Source organism: Pleurodeles waltl, chromosome 11 (genome assembly GCF_031143425.1).
Source record: "Pleurodeles waltl isolate 20211129_DDA chromosome 11, aPleWal1.hap1.20221129, whole genome shotgun sequence".
Taxonomy (NCBI): Eukaryota; Metazoa; Chordata; class Amphibia; order Caudata; family Salamandridae; genus Pleurodeles; species Pleurodeles waltl.
This window is the reverse complement of record NC_090450.1, coordinates 990,047,593-990,066,680: the sequence shown is the minus strand read 5'-3', so window position 1 is coordinate 990,066,680 and position 19,088 is coordinate 990,047,593. Positions and strand designations below refer to the sequence as shown.

General features: G+C 46.9%; 1 protein-coding gene across 4 annotated transcripts in view; it reads right to left on the bottom strand.

The window, feature by feature from the left end:
* HIRA (histone cell cycle regulator) overlaps positions 1–19,088 on the bottom strand; it is a 391,587-nt gene that overhangs the window by 176,124 nt on the left and 196,375 nt on the right. For all 4 annotated transcript variants that reach the window (XM_069215325.1, XM_069215322.1, XM_069215324.1 and 1 more), the window contains 2 exons: positions 11,742–11,940; positions 9,671–9,775 (listed from right to left, as the gene is read on the bottom strand). In XM_069215325.1, the coding sequence (XP_069071426.1) occupies positions 9,671–9,775; positions 11,742–11,940 (304 nt within the window). The remainder of the gene's footprint in view (positions 1–9,670; positions 9,776–11,741; positions 11,941–19,088) is intronic.

The following is a 19,088-nucleotide window of genomic DNA, read 5'->3' as shown; positions in this document are numbered from 1 at the left end:
GTGTGGTCGAGCAGTAGGCTTATCCAAGGAGTAGTGTTAAGCATTTGCTGTACACACACACAGGCAATAAATGAGGAACACACACTCAGAGACAATTCCAGGCCAATAGATTTTTGTATAGAAAAATATCTTTTCTAAGAACCACAGGTTCAAATTCTACATGTAATACTTTGCATGAAAGGTATTGCAGGTAAGTACTTTAGGAACTTTGAATAATCACAATAGCATATATACTTTTCAAATAAAACACATATAGCGATTTTAAAACTAGACACTTAGTGCAATTTTCACAGTTCCTAGGGGAGGTAAGTTATTGTTAAGTCTTGCAGGTAAGTAAACCACCTACGGGGTTCAAATTGGGGTCCAAGGTAGCCCACTGTTGGGGGTTCAGAGCAACCCCAAAGTTACCACACCAGCAGCTCAGGGCCGGTCAGGTGCAGAGTTCAAAGTGGTGCCCAAAACGCATAGGCTTCAATGGAGAAGGGGGTGCCCCGGTTCCAGTCTGCCAGCAGGTAAAGACCCGCGTCTTCGGAGGGCAGACCAGGGGGGTTTTGTAGGGCACCAGGGGGGACACAAGTTAGCACAGGAAGTACAGCCTCAGCAGCACGGGGGCGGCCGGGTGCATTGTGCAAACAAGCGTCGGGTTTGTAATGGGAATCAATGGGAGACCAAGGGGTCTCTTCAGCGATGCAGGCAGGCAAGGGGGGGGCTCCTCGGGGTAGCCACCACCTGGGCAAGGGAGAGGGCCTCCTGGGGGGTCACTCCTGCACTGGAGTTCCGTTCCTTCAGGTCCTGGGGGCTGCGGGTGCAGGGTCTTTTCCAGGCGTCGGGATCTTAGAGTCAGGCAGTCGCGGTCAGGGGGAGCCTCGGGATTCCCTCGGCAGGCGTCGCTGGGGGGGCTCATGGAGGACAACTTTGGTTACTCATAGTCTCGGAGTCGCCGGGGGGTCCTCCCTGAAGCGTTGTTTCTCCACCAGTCGAGTCGGGGTCGTCGGGTGCAGTGTTGCAAGTCTCACGCTTCTGGCGGGAAATGCTGTTGTCTTAAGTTGCTTCTTTGGAAACAAAGTTGCAGTCTTGGATGAACAGGGCCGCTGTTCTCTGGAGTTTCCTTGTCCTTTTGGAGCAGGGCAGTCCTCTGAGGATTCAGAGGTCGCTGGTCCTGGGGAAAGCGTCGCTGGAGCAGTTTTCTTCCGAAGGGGGGAGAAAGGCCGGTAGGGCTGGGGCCAAAGCAGTTGGTGTCTCCGTCTTCTCTGCAGTGTTTTTCAGCTTAGCAGTCCTCTTCTTCTTAGGTTGCAGGAATCTGAGTTCCTAGGTTCAGAGGAGCCCCTAAATACAGAATTTAGGGGTGTGTTTAGGTAAGGGAGGGCAGTAGCCAATGGCTACTAGCCCTGAGGGTGGCTACACCCTCTTTGTGATTCCTCCCAAGGGGAGGGGGCCACATTCCTATCCCTATTGGGGGGATCCTCCATCTGCAAGATGGAGGATTCCTAAAAGTCAGAGTCACTTCAGCTCAGGTTGCCTTAGGGGCTGTCCTGACTGGTCAGTGACTCCTCCTTGTTTTTCTCATTATCTCCTCCGGCCTTGCCGCCAAAAGTGGGGCCGTGGCCGGAGGGGGCGGGCAACTCCACTAGCTGGAATGCCCTGTGGTGCTGGAACAAAGGGGGTGAGCCTTTGAGGCTCATCGCCAGGTGTTACAGCTCCTGCCTGGGGGAGGTGATAGCATCTCCACCCAGTGCAGGCTTTGTTACTAGCCACAGAAAGACAAAGGCACTCTCCCCATGTGGCCAGCAACATGTCTCGAGTGTGGCAGGCTGCTAAAACCAGTCAGCCTACACAGGTAGTTGGTTAAGGTTTCAGGGGGCACCTCTAAGGTGCCCTCTGGGGTGTATTTTACAATAAAATGTACATTGGCATCAGTGTGCATTTCTTGTGCTGAGAAGTTTGATACCAAACTTCCCAGTTTTCAGTGTAGCCATTATGGTGCTGGGGAGTTCGTGTTTGACAGACTCCCAGACCATATACTCTTATGGCTACCCTGCACTTACAATGTCTAAGGTTTGGCTTAGACACTGTAGGGGCACAGTGCTCATGCACTGGTGCCCTCACCCATGGTATAGTGCGCCCTGCCTTAGGGCTGTAAGGCCTGCTAGAGGGGTGACTTATCTATACTGCATAGGCAGTGTGAGGTTGGCATGGCACCCTGAGGGGAGTGCCATGTCGACTTACTCGTTTTGTCCTCACCAGCACACACAAGCTGGCAAGCTGTGTGTCTGTGCTGAGTGAGGGATCCCCAGGGTGGCATAAGCTATGCTGCAGACCTTAGAGACCTTCCCTGGCATCAGGGCCCTTGGTACCAGGGGTACCAGTTACAAGGGACTTACCTGGATGCCAGGGTGTGCCAACTGTGTAAACAAAAGTACAGGTTAGGGAAAGAACACTGGTGCTGGGGCCTGGTTAGCAGGCCTCAGCACACTTTCAATTCAAAACATAGCATCAGCAAAGGCAAAAAGTCAGGGGGTAACCATGCCAAGGAGGCATTTCCTTACACTTTGTCTATGTAAACAATGCCTCACTTAAACACAGTCTTATTCTTACGGCTGATTAAAATGACGCCCTGAACCTACTGCTTCATCCAGGGGGTCCAAAATGCAGATGGAAAGATAAATGACACTCAAAGTGACAATACACAGCTGTAATAAATGAACGCCAAGAACATAATTGAAAATGTCACTTACCCAGTGTACATCTGTTCGTGGCATTAGTCGCTGCAGATTCACATGTTTCGCACAGTCCGCTGCCTGGTGTTGGGCTCGGAGTATTACAAGTTGTTTTTCTTCGAAGAAGTCTTTTTTGGTCACGGGACCGAAGGACTCCTCCCTCTTCGGCTCCATTGCGCATGGGCGTCGACTCCATCTTAGATTGTTTTCCCCGCAGAGGGTGAGGATGGAGTTGTGTGCTATAAATAGTGCCCATGCAATGGAGTGAATACGTATGTATATAAAAAGTTTATAATAATTATTTACAAATGTACAAATGTTTAAGATTTAAGATCTACTTCTAAACGGCTACAGGCTTCCCGGGGAGGCGGGAGGGCACATGTGAATCTGCAGCGACTAATGCCACGAACAGATGTACACTGGGTAAGTGACATTTTCAGTTCGATGGCATATGTTGCTGCAGATGCACATGTTTCGCATAGACTATAAAGCAGTTACCTCCCCTAAAAGCGGTGGTTTAGCCTGTAGGAGTTGAAGTAGTTTGGAATAATGTTCTTAGTACAGCTTGGCCAACTGTAGCTTGTTGTGCATTTAGTACGTCTACACAGTAGTGTTTAGTAAATGTATGAGGCGTAGACCAGGTTGCAGCCTTACATATTTAGCTCATAGGAATGTTTCCTAGAAAGGCCATTGTAGCACCTTTCTTTCTGGTTGAGTGTGCCTTTGGTGTAATAGGCAATTCTCTTTTGGCTTTAAGATAGCATGTTTGAATACATCTGACTATCCATCTAGCAATGCCTTGTTTAGAGATTGGATTTCCTATGTGTGGTTTTTGAAAAGCTATGAACAGTTGTTTTGTTTTCCTGATTAGCTTTGTTCTGTCAATGTAGTACATTAGTGCTCTTTTGATGTCTAATGTATGTAGTGCCCTTTCAGCCACGGAATCTGGTTGTGGGAAGAACACTGGCAATTCTACTGTTTGATTTAAATGGAATGGTGAGATTACTTTTGGTAGAAATTTTGGATTTGTTCTAAGAACTATTTTATTTTTGTGTATTTGAATAAATGGTTCTTGTATGGTAAATGCCTGTATTTCACTTACTCTTCTGAGGGATGTGATTGCAATGAGAAATGCGACTTTCCAGGTTAGATATTGCATTTCACAGGAATGCATGGGTTCGAAAGGTGGACCCATGAGTCTTGTTAAGACGATGTTAAGGTTCCATGAAGGAACTGGTGGTGTTCTTGGTGGTATAATTCTTTTTAGCCCTTCCATAAATGCTTTAATAACTGGTATTCTAAATAGAGACGATGAATGAGTAGTTTGTAGGTAAGCAGATATTGCTGCGAGGTGTATTTTTATAGATGAAAAAGCGAGATTCGCTTTTTGCAAATGTAGTAAGTATCCCACTATGTCCTTTGTAGAGGCATGCAATGGTTGGATTTGATTGGTATGGCAGTAGCAAACAAATCTTTTCCACTTAGATGCATAGCAGTGTCTAGTGGAAGGTTTTCTAGCTTGTTTTATGACCTCCATGCATTCTTGTGTGAGGTCTAAGTGTCCGAATTCTAGGATTTCAGGAGCCAAATTGCCAGATTCAATGATGCTGGGTTTGGATGCCTGATCTGTTGTTTGTGTTGTGTTAACAGATCTGGTCTGTTGGGTAGTTTGACATGCGGTACTAGTGAAAGGTCTAGTAGAGTTGTATACCAAGGTTGTCTTGCCCATGTGGGTGCTATCAGTATGAGTTTGAGTTGGTTTTGACTCAACTTGTTTACTAGATATGGAAGGAGAGGGAGAGGGGGAAAAGCGTATGCAAATATCCCTGACCAACTCATCCATAGAGCATTGCCTTGTGATTCGCGGTGTGGGTACCTGGATGCGAAGTTTTGGCATTTTGCGTTTTCTTTTGTTGCGAACAAATCTATCTGGGGTGTTCCCCAAATTTGAAAGTACTTGTTCAGAACTTGGGGGTGAATTTCCCATTCGTGGACTTGTTGGTGGTCTCGCGAAAGGTTGTCTGCTAGTTGGTTTTGGATCCCTGGAATAAATTGTGCTATTAGGCGAATGTTGTTGTGAATCGCCCACTGCCATATTTTTTGTGTTAGGAGGCACAATTGTGTTGAGTGTGTTCCTCCTTGTTTGTTTAAATAATACATTGTTGTCATGTTGTCTGTTTTGACAAGAATGTATTTGTGTGTTATTATGGGTTGAAAGGCTTTTAACGCTAGAAATACTGCTAACAGTTCTAGGTAATTGATATGAAATTTTGTTTGGTGTACATCCCATTGTCCTTGAATGCTGTGGTGATTGAGGTGTGCTCCCCACCCTGTCATGGAAGCATCTGTTGTTATAACGTATTGAGGCACTGGGTCCTGAAATGTCCGCCCTTTGTTTAAATTGTTGCTGTTCCACCATAGAAGCGAGAGGTATGTTTGGCGGTCTACCAACACCAGATCTTGAAGTTGACCCTGTGCCTGTGACCATTGTGATGCTAGGCACTGTTGTAAGGGTCGCATGTGTAGTCTTGCGTTTGGGACAATGGCTATGCATGATGACATCATGCCTAGAAGTTTTAGCACAAATTTTGCTTGTATCTTTTGGTTTGGAAACATAGCACTTATTACCTTGTGGAATGCTTGCACTCTTTGTGGACTTGGAGTGGCAATTCCCTTTGATGTGTTGATGGTTGCTCCTAGATATTGTTGTGTCTGACACGGTTCGAGGTGTGATTTTGTATAGTTGATGGAGAAACCCAGTTTGTGAAGGGTTTGTATGACATATGTGGTGTCGTTTGTGCACTTTTTTACTGTGTTGGTCTTGATTAGCCAATCGTCCAGGTAAGGAAAAACATGTATCTGTTGTCTCCTGATATGTGCTGCTACTACTGCTAGACATTTTGTGAACACTCTTGGTGCAGTTGTTATTCCGAATGGCAACACCTTGAATTGGTAATGTATTCCTTTGAATACGAACCTTAGGTACTTTCTGTGAGAAGGGTGTATCGGTATATGAAAGTACGCATCTTTTAGGTCTAATGTGGTCATGTAATCTTGCTGTTTGAGCAGTGGAATGATGTCTTGTAGTGTGACCATGTGAAAGTGGTCCGATATGATGTAGGTATTTAGTGTCCTGAGATCTAATATTGGTCTTAATGTTTTGTCTTTCTTTGGAATTAGAAAGTACAGGGAGTAAACTCCTGTGTTTTTTTGTTGTACTGGTACTAACTCTATTGCATCCTTTTGCAGTAGTGCTTGAACTTCTAGTCCTAAAAGTTCTAAATGTTGTGGTGACATTTTGCGTGTTTTTGGAGGGATGTTTGGTGGGAATTTGTGGAATTCTATGCAATAGCCATGTTGGATTATTGCTAATACCCAATTGTCTGTTGTAATCTGCTGCCAAGATTGGTAGAATTGGCTTAGTTTTCCCCCCACTGGTGTTGAGTGAAGGGGTTGTGTGACTTGAAAGTCACTGTTTAGGTGGAGGTGTTTTTGGAGTCTGGAATCTTCCCCTACTCCTTGGGAATTGACCCCCTCTATATCCCCTGAAACCTCCCCTTTGGAATGAACCCTGATATGGTGTGGTTCTTGTTTGTTGGCTGGTGGTGTCTGTGGGTTGGCCACGAAACCCCCCTCTAAATGGAGTTTTTCTAAAAGAGCCTCTGCTCTGCGGGGAGTAGAGTGCGCCCATGGCTTTGGCCGTGTCTGTGTCCTTTTTAAGTTTTTCAATGGCTGTGTCCACTTCAGGGCCAAAAAGTTGTTTCTCGTTGAAGGGCATATTAAGGACAGCCTGCTGGATTTCAGGTTTGAAGCCTGAAGTGCGGAGCCAAGCGTGTCTCCTTATGGTGACAGCAGTGTTGACTGTTCTCGCTGCAGTATCGGCTGCGTCCAGTGAAGAGCGGATTTGATTGTTTGAGATCGTTTGTCCCTCTTCAACTATTTGCTGCGCCCTTTTTTGGTATTCCTGGGGAAGATGGTCTACGAGAAGTTGCATCTCATCCCAGTGTGCGCGGTCATATCTGGCCAGCAGCGCTTGAGAATTTGCGATGCGCCACTGGTTGGCTGCCTGTGATGCTACTCTTTTTCCTGCCGCATCAAATTTTCTGCTTTCTTTGTCCGGAGGTGGGGCGTCGCCAGATGTATGGGAATTTGCTCTCTTGCGAGCTGCCCCTACTACTACGGAGTCAGGTGGTAACTGCGAAGTAATAAACACTGGGTCTGTGGGTGGTGGTTTGTATTTCTTATCCACCCTTGGGGTGATGGCTCTTGATTTTACGGGCTCTTCAAAAATTTGTTTTGCGTGCCGTAACATCCCTGGTAGCATTGGGAGACATTGATATTGGCTATGTGTAGCCGAGAGGGTGTTAAATAAAAAATCATCCTCTATAGGATCGGAATGCAGTTGGACATTGTGGAATTCTGCAGCCCTAGCCACCAGTTGCGAGTATGAGGTACTGTCCTCTGGCGGTGACGGCTTTGTGGGGTATGAATCGGGATCATTGTCCGGCACTGGGGTGTCATATAGGTCCCAAGCGTCTTGATCCTGATTATCTTGACTTATGGTAGTTTGCGCTGGTGAGTGCATTTGTGGCGGTGTTTGTGCCAGCGATGCCTGTTGTGGTGGAGAGGGCGGAGGCGTGACTTTTTTAAACACTTTGGCTTGTGGTTGTGCGTCATCCTTGAGAAGTCCGATCCTTCTTTACCTCATTATTGGGGGAAGGGTTGATATCTTCCCTGTGTCTTGCTGGATGTACAGTCTCTTTTGTGTGTAGTCTGATTCTACACTTTGGAGCTCTTGTCCAAATCTGTGCATCTGGCCACTTATTCCTTGTTCCTCTGTGTAGGATGAAGGTGTGGAACTTTTCGGCGCCGAGAGAGAATCTTTTTTCGGCTTCGGCACCGACAGAATTTTTGTGGCTTTCGGCAGTGTGTCTCGGTGCCGATGTTTTTCGGTGCCGGCATCTTGTTTTTGCCTCTCGGAGCCGCTATCTCGGCTCCGAGGTTGCTCCATGGCGGTCCCTCGACCGGAGTCGGGTGTCTTCGCTATGGGCGTGCCCTTTTTCGGCACCTTCGACGGGTCGCCGGTTTTATGGGTCGAGCCATGGCCTGTTGCCAGTGGCGTCCCCTGGGCTTTTGTCTTCTCGATGGTTTTAATTTTCGACGTCTTACTCACTGTTTGTTGCTGTTGTTCGACGTCGGAGTCTCCGGATTCTGATTCCGGAACCGAGAATGTTTCCTCTTCGTCGTCGAAACGTTGTTTTGTTGGCGTGGACGCCATTTGTAGACGCCTGGCTCTTCGGTCCTGGAGTGTTTTTCTGGACCGGAAGGCTCGACAGGCCTCACAGGTATCCTCCTTGTGCTCGGGGGACAAGCACAAGTTACAGACCAAGTGCTGATCTGTATAAGGATACTTACTGTGACATTTTGGGCAGAAACGAAACGGGGTCCGTTCCATCGGCTTCGATGTCGCACGCGGTCTGGCCGACCAGGCCCCGATGGGGGAATCGAAGCTACCCCAAAGTCTTCCGATGGTCGATGTACCTAACTATCCCGATACCGAACGGAACAATACCGACGCTTTCTTCCGAGAGTCTGACTAACTTTCCGAACCGAAACACGGAGCGAAAAGGAATACGTCCGAACCCGACAGCGGAAAAAAACAATCTAAGATGGAGTCGACGCCCATGCGCAATGGAGCCGAAGAGGGAGGAGTCCTTCGGTCCCGTGACCAAAAAAGACTTCTTCGAAGAAAAACAACTTGTAATACTCCGAGCCCAACACCAGGCAGCGGACTGTGCGAAACATGTGTATCTGCAGCAACATATGCCATCGAACACCAACTTACTACTTTGCTATATCTAGTTTCTACTTTCTACTGCATAGGCACACAAAACCCCAAAACCCTACCCCTCTGCATACCTGCACAACTCTAGGCAATGGATGTATCTACTGACCTAGAAAACGCACAAACATTAAGAAAAGCCCTCTGCTTCATAACAATAAAATCATACACCAAGTGTTTGATGGATAAGACACAGCTACACAAACATAGCAAGAACCTGAACAGAACAAATCATCACAAGATGAATGAGGCTGGAACTCACAACCGTCATCATTTGGTAAGGCTTAGGATTACAGATTCCAAGACAAGTGCTAGCCATTGTCAAACTGCAAGTGAAATAAATGCCAATAACACACCATAATGTCCAGCCAACACTACACCGTAACATCCATCCACTACCACAACATAATCATCAACCACTACTACACTGTTAGGTCCAACCAGTACTGCACGGTAAGGTCCATCCAATACTACAGGGTAAGGTTCAGCCACTACTAAAACAAAATCTAGCCCATACTACATGATAACATCCACTCACAACTGCACAATAAAGTCCACACACAACTGTAAGTTGCAAGTTGCTAAGAGAAGTTACCTCTGAAGAACACCAAACAACTTGCTGGTGCCATACCATAGTCCACGAAAAATCCATCACTACAAAAAACACTAGAGCGACTACAACACTATGTACGTGGCAAACTAAAAAAATTCAGTATTGGCTCGCCAAGGTCTTCACACAAACCAACAGCAGAGCCCACATTATCCTCATCCTAAACTATCAGCACTTACTAGCATTCACAGCACAAATCTTTATTCACTTTTTAATGCCTTTCGTTCATGCAAGCTGTATCACAGTGTAATACATCAGTGGCAGAGTCAATCTCTGCATCACCAGACCGCACCCAGTCAAGCCCTCTCATAACCTCCCCATTAGGCCATTCATGTCCTTGTCGGGACAAATCCTTAAACTGGTCCACAGTTTTCAAGTAACAGATTAGGTCCACCAGTTCCACAACAAGTAACAATAAGAGGCATAAACAAAGCACCATGAGACTGTATTGTCATATCCTGCTATGCATGTAATATTTATTTCCTGGGTGTGTCTACGTACCTGGAGGGTAAAGGATTTTTGAAGGACTGGAGATGGCAATTTGAGGATTAATGCTGGAGTGGTGACACAAGTTACTTCCTTCTCTGACGTCGGCGTAACCTGGGGCTAGACAGAAAGAGAATAAACTTCCAGATGATGTCATCTTTCATGACTACATATTTTAGGAAGAACATCTTAAATATTAAGTCCTGACACAAGTCTCGCATGAATGAATTGTTGTAACCCTCATCCAGTGATGGACCCTGAAATCTCCTTATCCTTTGCACAAACACCATGCTCTGGGTCATGGTAGAAGTGAAAACGAGAGCTAGTAACTGGAAACCGAGAACTAAAGGGGTAATCATATGGAGAGAATGCATTGACATTGACATTTCGTGAGCAGGCTGACAGACGAGAAGTGAGATGCCTGGTGGTTATAATGTTGCAATAATCATGTCTTCTCTACTTGATCAAACTGGGTCATTCAGTGCAGACTGTTTCATGACACTCATCCTTCATTCTATGTCAGGATCAATGGTAAGAATCATGCAGTTATTCCTCCACTGAAACTCACAGTAACCAACAGTTACTACACAATTATTTACTGCCCATGCTACACATGCCACAGTATTCCAGATTTTCTGTCATCATGCCAGGAGATAATCTAGTATTTGTTGAACAACAATAGAACTCATCCCCCTTTCTGGCCAACAGTTGCAGCTCAGCTGTTCCCAGCCCGAGCTGAAGTACCACTCAGAAGCAAGCTGACAAAATGAACTATCTGGGACGAATTACAGGAGGAGGTTGAATTGGCAATGACTACAATCCTGCCCTTCTCAGGGACCATCATTATTATTTATTAGAGAGTGGATTTAAACTGAATTTAGAGGTGGATACTTTTGAGGAACTATGTAAGGCTTTTCTGATTAGTCTGAAACTCTTCTTATTTGGACCCTCATCCTAGGAAGAGATGAATCTGTCACTGGTATAAATGCCCTTGAACAAGTTACCGGTCTTCCTGCTTGAAGGTAAAATCCTAATTGGAGAAGGAAGGGGAACTAGAACATAACCTTTTAGCCTACCACAGCTCAAATTCATAGTTGCCTTATAGGTGAGGTTCCTCCTCAAAGAGGCAATGGACCTGTCTAAAACTGGTGCTGACTACAAACATTTAGTTAGAAGACTGGGAGTGTTTGTTGGACACAGATAAGCTGCAAAAATAGTGATCTTCATCTGTAGATGGTAACAGAACAACCCTGGAAGTTAACCCCAAACTCAACAAATTTGAAAAATGTATGTGCAAGAGAGCACTAGAAAAACCATGATCAATGCCAGCAGGCATGCCATGATATGCTTTTAGGTTTTACTGAGCCCTTCACAAAAATCATCAAGACTTGAAAATGACCGGGGACTCAGAAAGGCAGCACAGACTAGTAATGAAAATTGGACCCTAAAGTGGCTTCTTCAGGGGCAGCTGCAGGGTCTTTGGTAAGCAATATGTGATTATATTCACCCACTGATAGGGCACAGACATCTATTAAGAAAGAAGGTCTGGCAATTTTTTGGGAAAGCCAAACAAAGGGTGCTTGACCAGTTGAATATGCTGTTCACCTGTAGCATCATACACTTACCACGAACCTGTAGTTTCAGGTACAAGGCACTTAGCATTCCCTCCATTTAACTGCTGCATGACTTTTGCATGTTCTCTTTGAAATCTCTGTCACGCCTCATCGGAGGAGGCTCCTAAACTCCAACATTGTAAATAGTTACACCAGGTCTTCTTGCAAACCTACTCGTTGCTCACTTAAATTTACTTTTCTAGGTAATCAACTCCATCGACCAATATTCTTTGTATCTGTCATTTCAGGTGATCTATCAATTTCTGGGAACCAGGCCCTTCTTCTGTGCACGAACAGTAGGTCACCTTTAAAGTTTCTTTGGTACTATTGTGACCTGTGCTCTATATTATAGAACCCATTGAATTTATTAAACTTTAGAATGATTTATTTGATGATGGCAGCGAGAAATGATGGGTTGAAATACATGAGGAAGATAAACAATGCTTCTGAGTGAGACACAGAGCCATTCGTACCTGAACGGAAATGGACAAAGGCACCAGTCTGGAGTCTTTCCGTGGCCGGCCTTTTTTCCTCTTCTCCACAGAATCCACATCTGCCTCAGACTTGCGTTTGGAAAGTGGTTTAGCAGCAGGGATCTTCTCCTCACTGTCGCTGCTGCTCTCCACCACATCCTGGGGCTTTGCCTCTTTCTGGGCGTTCTGATCTTTTAATCTAGTATAAGAAATACCAAATATAGCTAGGTTAGTTGGCAGCATTCAAAGTCTTGCACTAATGTTCTAGGTATGTCAGATTTATAAACAACACCTGGAGCCCCGAAATCCTATGTTTTATTAAAGGCTCACGCAGAACAGCCAGTGCCATGAAACCATCCGCCTGGAAATAAACATTATCAAAGCTTCTGAACCCCAACAAACTGCTCACTTCCAGACAGCAACCAAATAACTGAGTACATCAAAAATTAATAAGAAATAAACAATTAAAAATATGACAGCTCAAAATCTGCTCAGAAGCAGCACAAACTACAATTTTGAACTGCTAGATGGAATAGTTTCTTAACTGTAACTGCAGTTCTCTCATAGGGGAATCTCCATTGAAGTCATAAGCAACCCTCCTGCCTCCCTAGTGGACTGGACAGAGGTAACCATGAGACATTCTATCATTCACACATCGCCTCAAAAAGAATTGAAGCAACTTTCACCTGCTGAGCATCATGGGATACTGGTGGTTCATAGGTTCCTAAAGACACAGCCTCTATTTTTAACTCTTATAATGACAGCCTATGGGGCTACACTGTCCTGCTCTCCTTCATCTCTATACTCTATTAAAAAAGGGTTTGTGAAAGATTCATGCTGTTTTTAAAAAACATCATGAATTTATAAGCATATACAGTTCTTCGGGCCCCCTTTTAACTACAACTATTCCATTAGGCTGCATAATATTATTCTTTTTTACGTGACTCTGCAGGCCTTCCCAAAGAAGGCCGAACATCTACACTTGAGAAGATATATTGTGAAAAAGTGCTCCAGGGTCCCAGCATGTGGGTGGGACTATTCAGTGCTTATGACTATCAATGGAGATCCCCTACGAGAGAAGCTGGTTTGTAGGGGACCCGACCGTGCACTGACTCCTGCTAACCAGGCTCCAGTGCCAGTGCTCTTTCACCAAAAAACAAATACTCAATCGAGTACAATTGGCACACACTTTAGCACCCCTGTAAGTCCCTAGTAAGTGGTACCCCTGTTACCTAGGGCATGAGTACTAAAGAGGCTCTCGAAAGGCTGCAGCATGTATTATGCCACCGTAAGGGACCCCCATACAAATTACGTGCAGACTGCAAATGTAGGCTGTGTGTCATGGTGCAAACCACGAGTGAAAACATGACATGGTACACTCGATGTGTGCCATGCCAAAGTCAATGCCTATAATATATGCAAGTCACCCCTACAGCAGGCCTTGAAGCCCAAGGCAGAGTACATTATATTTTATGGGAGGACACAGTTGCATGAGCAGATATGCCCCTGTGATGTGTATTTCCACTGCTAGATATTACAAGTGAACAGGGAAGCAATCTTAAGGTAAGTAATGGCCACTGGTCATTACAAGTTACTCAGCACATAATGGCTTCACTGAAACTATGGTATTTGGTATCAAACACTGTAGGAAGTTGGCTCTGTATGTGCTATTTCAAAGTAAGGAATAGCATGCACAGAGTCCAAGGGTTCCCCTTAGAGGTAAGATAGTGGCAAAAAGAGATAATACTAATGCTCTATTTTGTGGTAGTGTGGTCGAGCAGTAGGCTTATCCAAGGAGTAGTGTTAAGCATTTGTTGTACATACCCATAGACAATAAATGAGGTACACACACTCAGAGACAAATCCAGCCAATAGGTTTTTATATAGAAAAATATCTTTTCTTAGTTTATTTTAAGAACCACAGGTTCAAATTCTACATGTAATATCTCATTCGAAAGGTATTGCAGGTAAGTACTTTAGGAACTTCAAATCATCAACATTGCATGTATACTTTTCAAGTTATTCACAAATAGCTGTTTTAAAAGTGGACACTTAGTGCAATTTTCACAGTTCCTAGGGGAGGTAAGTATTTGTTAGGTTAACCAGGTAAGTAAGACACTTACAGGGCTTAGTTCTTGGTCCAAGGTAGCCCACCGTTGGGGGTTCAGAGCAACCCCAAAGTCACCACACCAGCAGCTCAGGGCCGGTCAGGTGCAGAGTTCAAAGTGGTGCCCAAAACACATAGGCTAGAATGGAGAGAAGGGGGTGCCCCGGTTCCGGTCTGCTTGCAGGTAAGTACCCGCGTCTTCGGAGGGCAGACCAGGGGGGTTTTGTAGGGCACCGGGGGGGACACAAGTCCACACAGAAATTTCACCCTCAGCGGCGCGGGGGCGGCCGGGTGCAGTGTAGAAACAAGCGTCGGGTTCGCAATGTTAGTCTATGAGAGATCTCGGGATCTCTTCAGCGCTGCAGGCAGGCAAGGGGGGGCTTCCTCGGGGAAACCTCCACTTGGGCAAGGGAGAGGGACTCCTGGGGGTCACTTCTCCAGTGAAAGTCCGGTCCTTCAGGTCCTGGGGGCTGCGGGTGCAGGGTCTCTCCCAGGCGTCGGGACTTTAGGTTCAAAGAGTCGCGGTCAGGGGAAGCCTCGGGATTCCCTCTGCAGGCGGCGCTGTGGGGGCTCAGGGGGGACAGGTTTTGGTACTCACAGTATCAGAGTAGTCCTGGGGTCCCTCCTGAGGTGTTGGATCGCCACCAGCCGAGTCGGGGTCGCCGGGTGCAGTGTTGCAAGTCTCACGCTTCTTGCGGGGAGCTTGCAGGGTTCTTTAAAGCTGCTGGAAACAAAGTTGCAGCTTTTCTTGGAGCAGGTCCGCTGTCCTCGGGAGTTTCTTGTCTTTTCGAAGCAGGGGCAGTCCTCAGAGGATGTCGAGGTCGCTGGTCCCTTTGGAAGGCGTCGCTGGAGCAGGATCTTTGGAAGGCAGGAGACAGGCCGGTGAGTTTCTGGAGCCAAGGCAGTTGTCGTCTTCTGGTCTTCCGCTGCAGGGGTTTTCAGCTGGGCAGTCCTTCTTCTTGTAGTTGCAGGAATCTAATTTTCTAGGGTTCAGGGTAGCCCTTAAATACTAAATTTAAGGGCGTGTTTAGGTCTGGGGGGTTAGTAGCCAATGGCTACTAGCCCTGAGGGTGGGTACACCCTCTTTGTGCCCCCTCCCAAGGGGAGGGGGTCACATTCCTAACCCTATTGGGGGAATCCTCCATCTGCAAGATGGAGGATTTCTAAAAGTTAGAGTCACCTCAGCTCAGGACACCTTAGGGGCTGTCCTGACTGGCCAGTGACTCCTCCTTGTTTTTCTCATTATTTTCTCCGGCCTTGCCGCCAAAAGTGGGGCCTGGCCGGAGGGGGCGGGCAACTCCACTAGCTGGAGTGTCCTGCTGGGTTGGCACAAAGGAGGTGAGCCTTTGAGGCTCACCGCCAGGTGTGACAATTCCTGCCTGGGGGAGGTGTTAGCATCTCCACCCAGTGCAGGCTTTGTTACTGGCCTCAGAGTGACAAAGGCACTCTCCCCATGGGGCCAGCAACATGTCTCGGTTTGTGGCAGGCTGCTAAAACTAGTCAGCCTACACAGATAGTCGGTTAAGTTTCAGGGGGCACCTCTAAGGTGCCCTCTGGGGTGTATTTTACAATAAAATGTACACTGGCATCAGTGTGCATTTATTGTGCTGAGAAGTTTGATACCAAACTTCCCAGTTTTCAGTGTAGCCATTATGGTTCTGTGGAGTTCGTGTTTGACAAACTCCCAGACCATATACTCTTATGGCTACCCTGCACTTACAATGTCTAAGGTTTTTGTTTAGACACTGTAGGGGTACCATGCTCATGCACTGGTACCTTCACCTATGGTATAGTGCACCCTGCCTTAGGGCTGTAAGGCCTGCTAGAGGGGTGTCTTACCTATACTGCATAGGCAGTGAGAGGCTGGCATGGCACCCTGAGGGGAGTGCCATGTCGACTTACTCGTTTTGTCCTCACTAGCACACACAAGCTGGCAAGCAGTGTGTCTGTGCTGAGTGAGAGGTCTCCAGGGTGGCATAAGACATGCTGCAGCCCTTAGAGACCTTCCTTGGCATCAGGGCCCTTGGTACTAGAAGTACCAGTTACAAGGGACTTATCTGGATGCCAGGGTCTGCCAATTGTGGATACAAAAGTACAGGTTAGGGAAAGAACACTGGTGCTGGGGCCTGGTTAGCAGGCCTCAGCACACTTTCAATTGTAAACATAGCATCAGCAAAGGCAAAAAGTCAGGGGGCAACCATGCCAAGGAGGCATTTCCTTACACAACCCCCCCCCAAACGAAAGAGGATGAGACTAACCTTTCCCAAGAGAGTCTTCATTTTCTAAGTGGAAGAACCTGGAAAGGCCATCTGCATTGGCATGGACAGTCCCAGGTCTGTGTTCCACTATAAAGTCCATTCCCTGTAGGGAGATGGACCACCTCAACAGTTTAGGATTTTCACCTTTCATTTGCATCAGCCATTTGAGAGGTCTGTGGTCAGTTTGAACTAGGAAGTGAGTCCCAAAGAGGTATGGTCTCAGCTTCTTCAGGGACCAAACCAAAGCAAAGGCCTCCCTCTCAATGGCACTCCAACGCTGCTCCCTGGGGAGTAACCTCCTGCTAATGAAAGCAACAGGCTGGTCAAGGCCATCATCATTTGTTTGGGACAAAACTGCCCCTATCCCATGTTCAGAGGCATCAGTCTGCACAATGAACTGCTTAGAATAATCTGGAGCTTTGAGAACTGGTGCTGAGCACATTGCTTGTTTCAGGGTGTCAAAGGCCTGTTGGCATTCCACAGTCCAGTTCACTTTCTTGGGCATTTTCTTGGAGGTGAGTTCAGTGAGGGCTGTCACAATGGATCCATATCCCTTCACAAACCTCCTGTAATACCCAGTCAAGCCAAGGAATGCCCTGACTTGAGTCTGGGTTTTTGGAGCTACCCAGTCCAGAATAGTCTGGATCTTGGGTTGGAGTGGCTGAACTTGGCCTCCACCTACCAGGTGGCCCAAGTAAACCACAGTTCCCTGCCCTATCTGGCATTTGGATGCCTTGATAGAGAGGCCTGCAGATTGCAGAGCCTTCAAAACCTTTTTCAGGTGGACCAGGTGATCCTGCCAGGTGGAGCTAAAGACAGCAATATCATCAAGATAAGCTGTGCTAAAGGACTCCAAGCCAGCAAGGACTTGATTCACCAACCTTTGGAAGGTGGCAGGGGCATTCTTTAAACCAAAGGGCATAACAGTAAACTGATAATGCCCATCAGGTGTGGAGAATGCTGTTTTCTCTTTTGCTCCAGGTGCCATTTTTATTTGCCAGTACCCTGCTGTCAAGTCAAAGGTACTTAAGAATTTGGCAGCACCTAATTTGTCTATGAGCTCATCAGCTCTTGGAATTGGATGAGCATCTGTCTTGGTGACAGAATTGAGCCCTCTGTAGTCCACACAAAACCTCATCTCTTTCTTTCCATCTTTGGTGTGAGGTTTGGGGACTAAGACCACTGGGCTAGCCCAGGGGCTGTCAGAGCGCTCAATTACTCCCAATTCCAGCATCTTGTGGACTTCCACCTTGATGCTTTCCTTAACATGGTCAGATTGTCTAAAGATTTTGTTCTTGACAGGCATGCTGTCTCCTGTGTCCACATCATGGGTACACAGGTGTGTCTGACCAGGGGTTAAGGAGAAGAGTTCAGGAAACTGTTGTAGGACTCTCCTACAATCAGCTTGCTGTTGGCCAGAGAGGGTGTCTGAGTAGATCACTCCATCTACTGTGCCATCCTTTGGGTCTGATGACAGAAGATCAGGGAGAGGTTCACTCTCTGCCTCCTGATCCTCATCTGTTACCATCAACAGATTGACATCAGCCCTGTCATGGAAGAGCTTAAGGCGGTTCACATGGATCACCCTCTTGGGGCTCCTGCTTGTGCCCAGGTCCACCAGGTAGGTGACCTGACTCTTCCTTTCTAGTACTGGGTAAGGGCCACTCCATTTGTCCTGGAGTGCCCTGGGAGCCACAGGCTCCAGAACCCAGACTTTCTGCCCTGGTTGGAACTCAACCAGTGCAGCCTTTTGGTCATACCAAAACTTCTGGAGTTGTTGGCTAGCCTCAAGGTTTTTGGTTGCCTTTTCCATGTACTCTGCCATTCTAGAGCGAAGGCCAAGTACATAGTCCACTATGTCTTGCTTAGGCTCATGGAGAGGTCTCTCCCAGCCTTCTTTAACAAGAGCAAGTGGTCCTCTTACAGGATGACCAAACAGAAGTTCAAAGGGTGAGAATCCTACTCCCTTCTGTGGCACCTCTCTGTAAGCGAAAAGCAGACATGGCAAGAGGACATCCCATCTCCTTTTGAGTTTTTCTGGGAGCCCCATGATCATGCCTTTTAATGTCTTGTTGAATCTCTCAACCAAGCCATTAGTTTGTGGATGGTATGGTGTAGTGAATTTATAAGTCACTCCACACTCATTCCACATGTGCTTTAGGTATGCTGACATGAAGTTGGTACCTCTGTCAGACACCACCTCCTTAGGGAAACCCACTCTGGTAAAGATACCAATGAGGGCCTTGGCTACTGCAGGGGCAGTAGTCGACCTAAGGGGAATAGCTTCAGGATACCTGGTAGCATGATCCACTACTACCAGGATATACATATTTCCTGAGGCTGTGGGAGGTTCTAGTGGACCAACTATGTCCACACCCACTCTTTCAAAGGGAACCCCCACCACTGGAAGTGGAATGAGGGGGGCCTTTGGATGCCCACCTGTCTTACCACTGGCTTGACAGGTGGGGCAGGAGAGGCAAAACTCCTTAACCATGTTGGACATATTGGGCCAGTAGAAGTGGTTGACTAACCTCTCCCACGTCTTGGTTTGTCCCAAATGTCCAGCAAGGGGAATGTCATGGGCCAATGTTAGGATGAACTTCCTGAACAGCTGAGGCACTACCACTCTCCTAGTGGCACCAGGTTTGGGGTCTCTGGCCTCAGTGTACAGGAGTCCATCTTCCCAATAGACCCTATGCGTTCCATTTTTCTTGCCTTTGGACTCTTCAGCAGCTTGCTGCCTAAGGCCTTCAAGAGAGGGACAGGTTTCTTGTCCCTTACACAGCTCCTCCCTTGAGGGTCCCTCTGGGCCTAAGAGCTCAACCTGATAAGGTTCAAGCTCCAAAGGCTCAGTTCCCTCAGAGGGCAGAACTTCTTCCTGAGAAGAGAGGTTCCCTTTCTTTTGCTGTGTTGCAGTTGGTTTCCCAACTGACTTTCCTGTTCTCTTGGTAGGCTGGGCCATTCTTCCAGACTCCAGCTCTA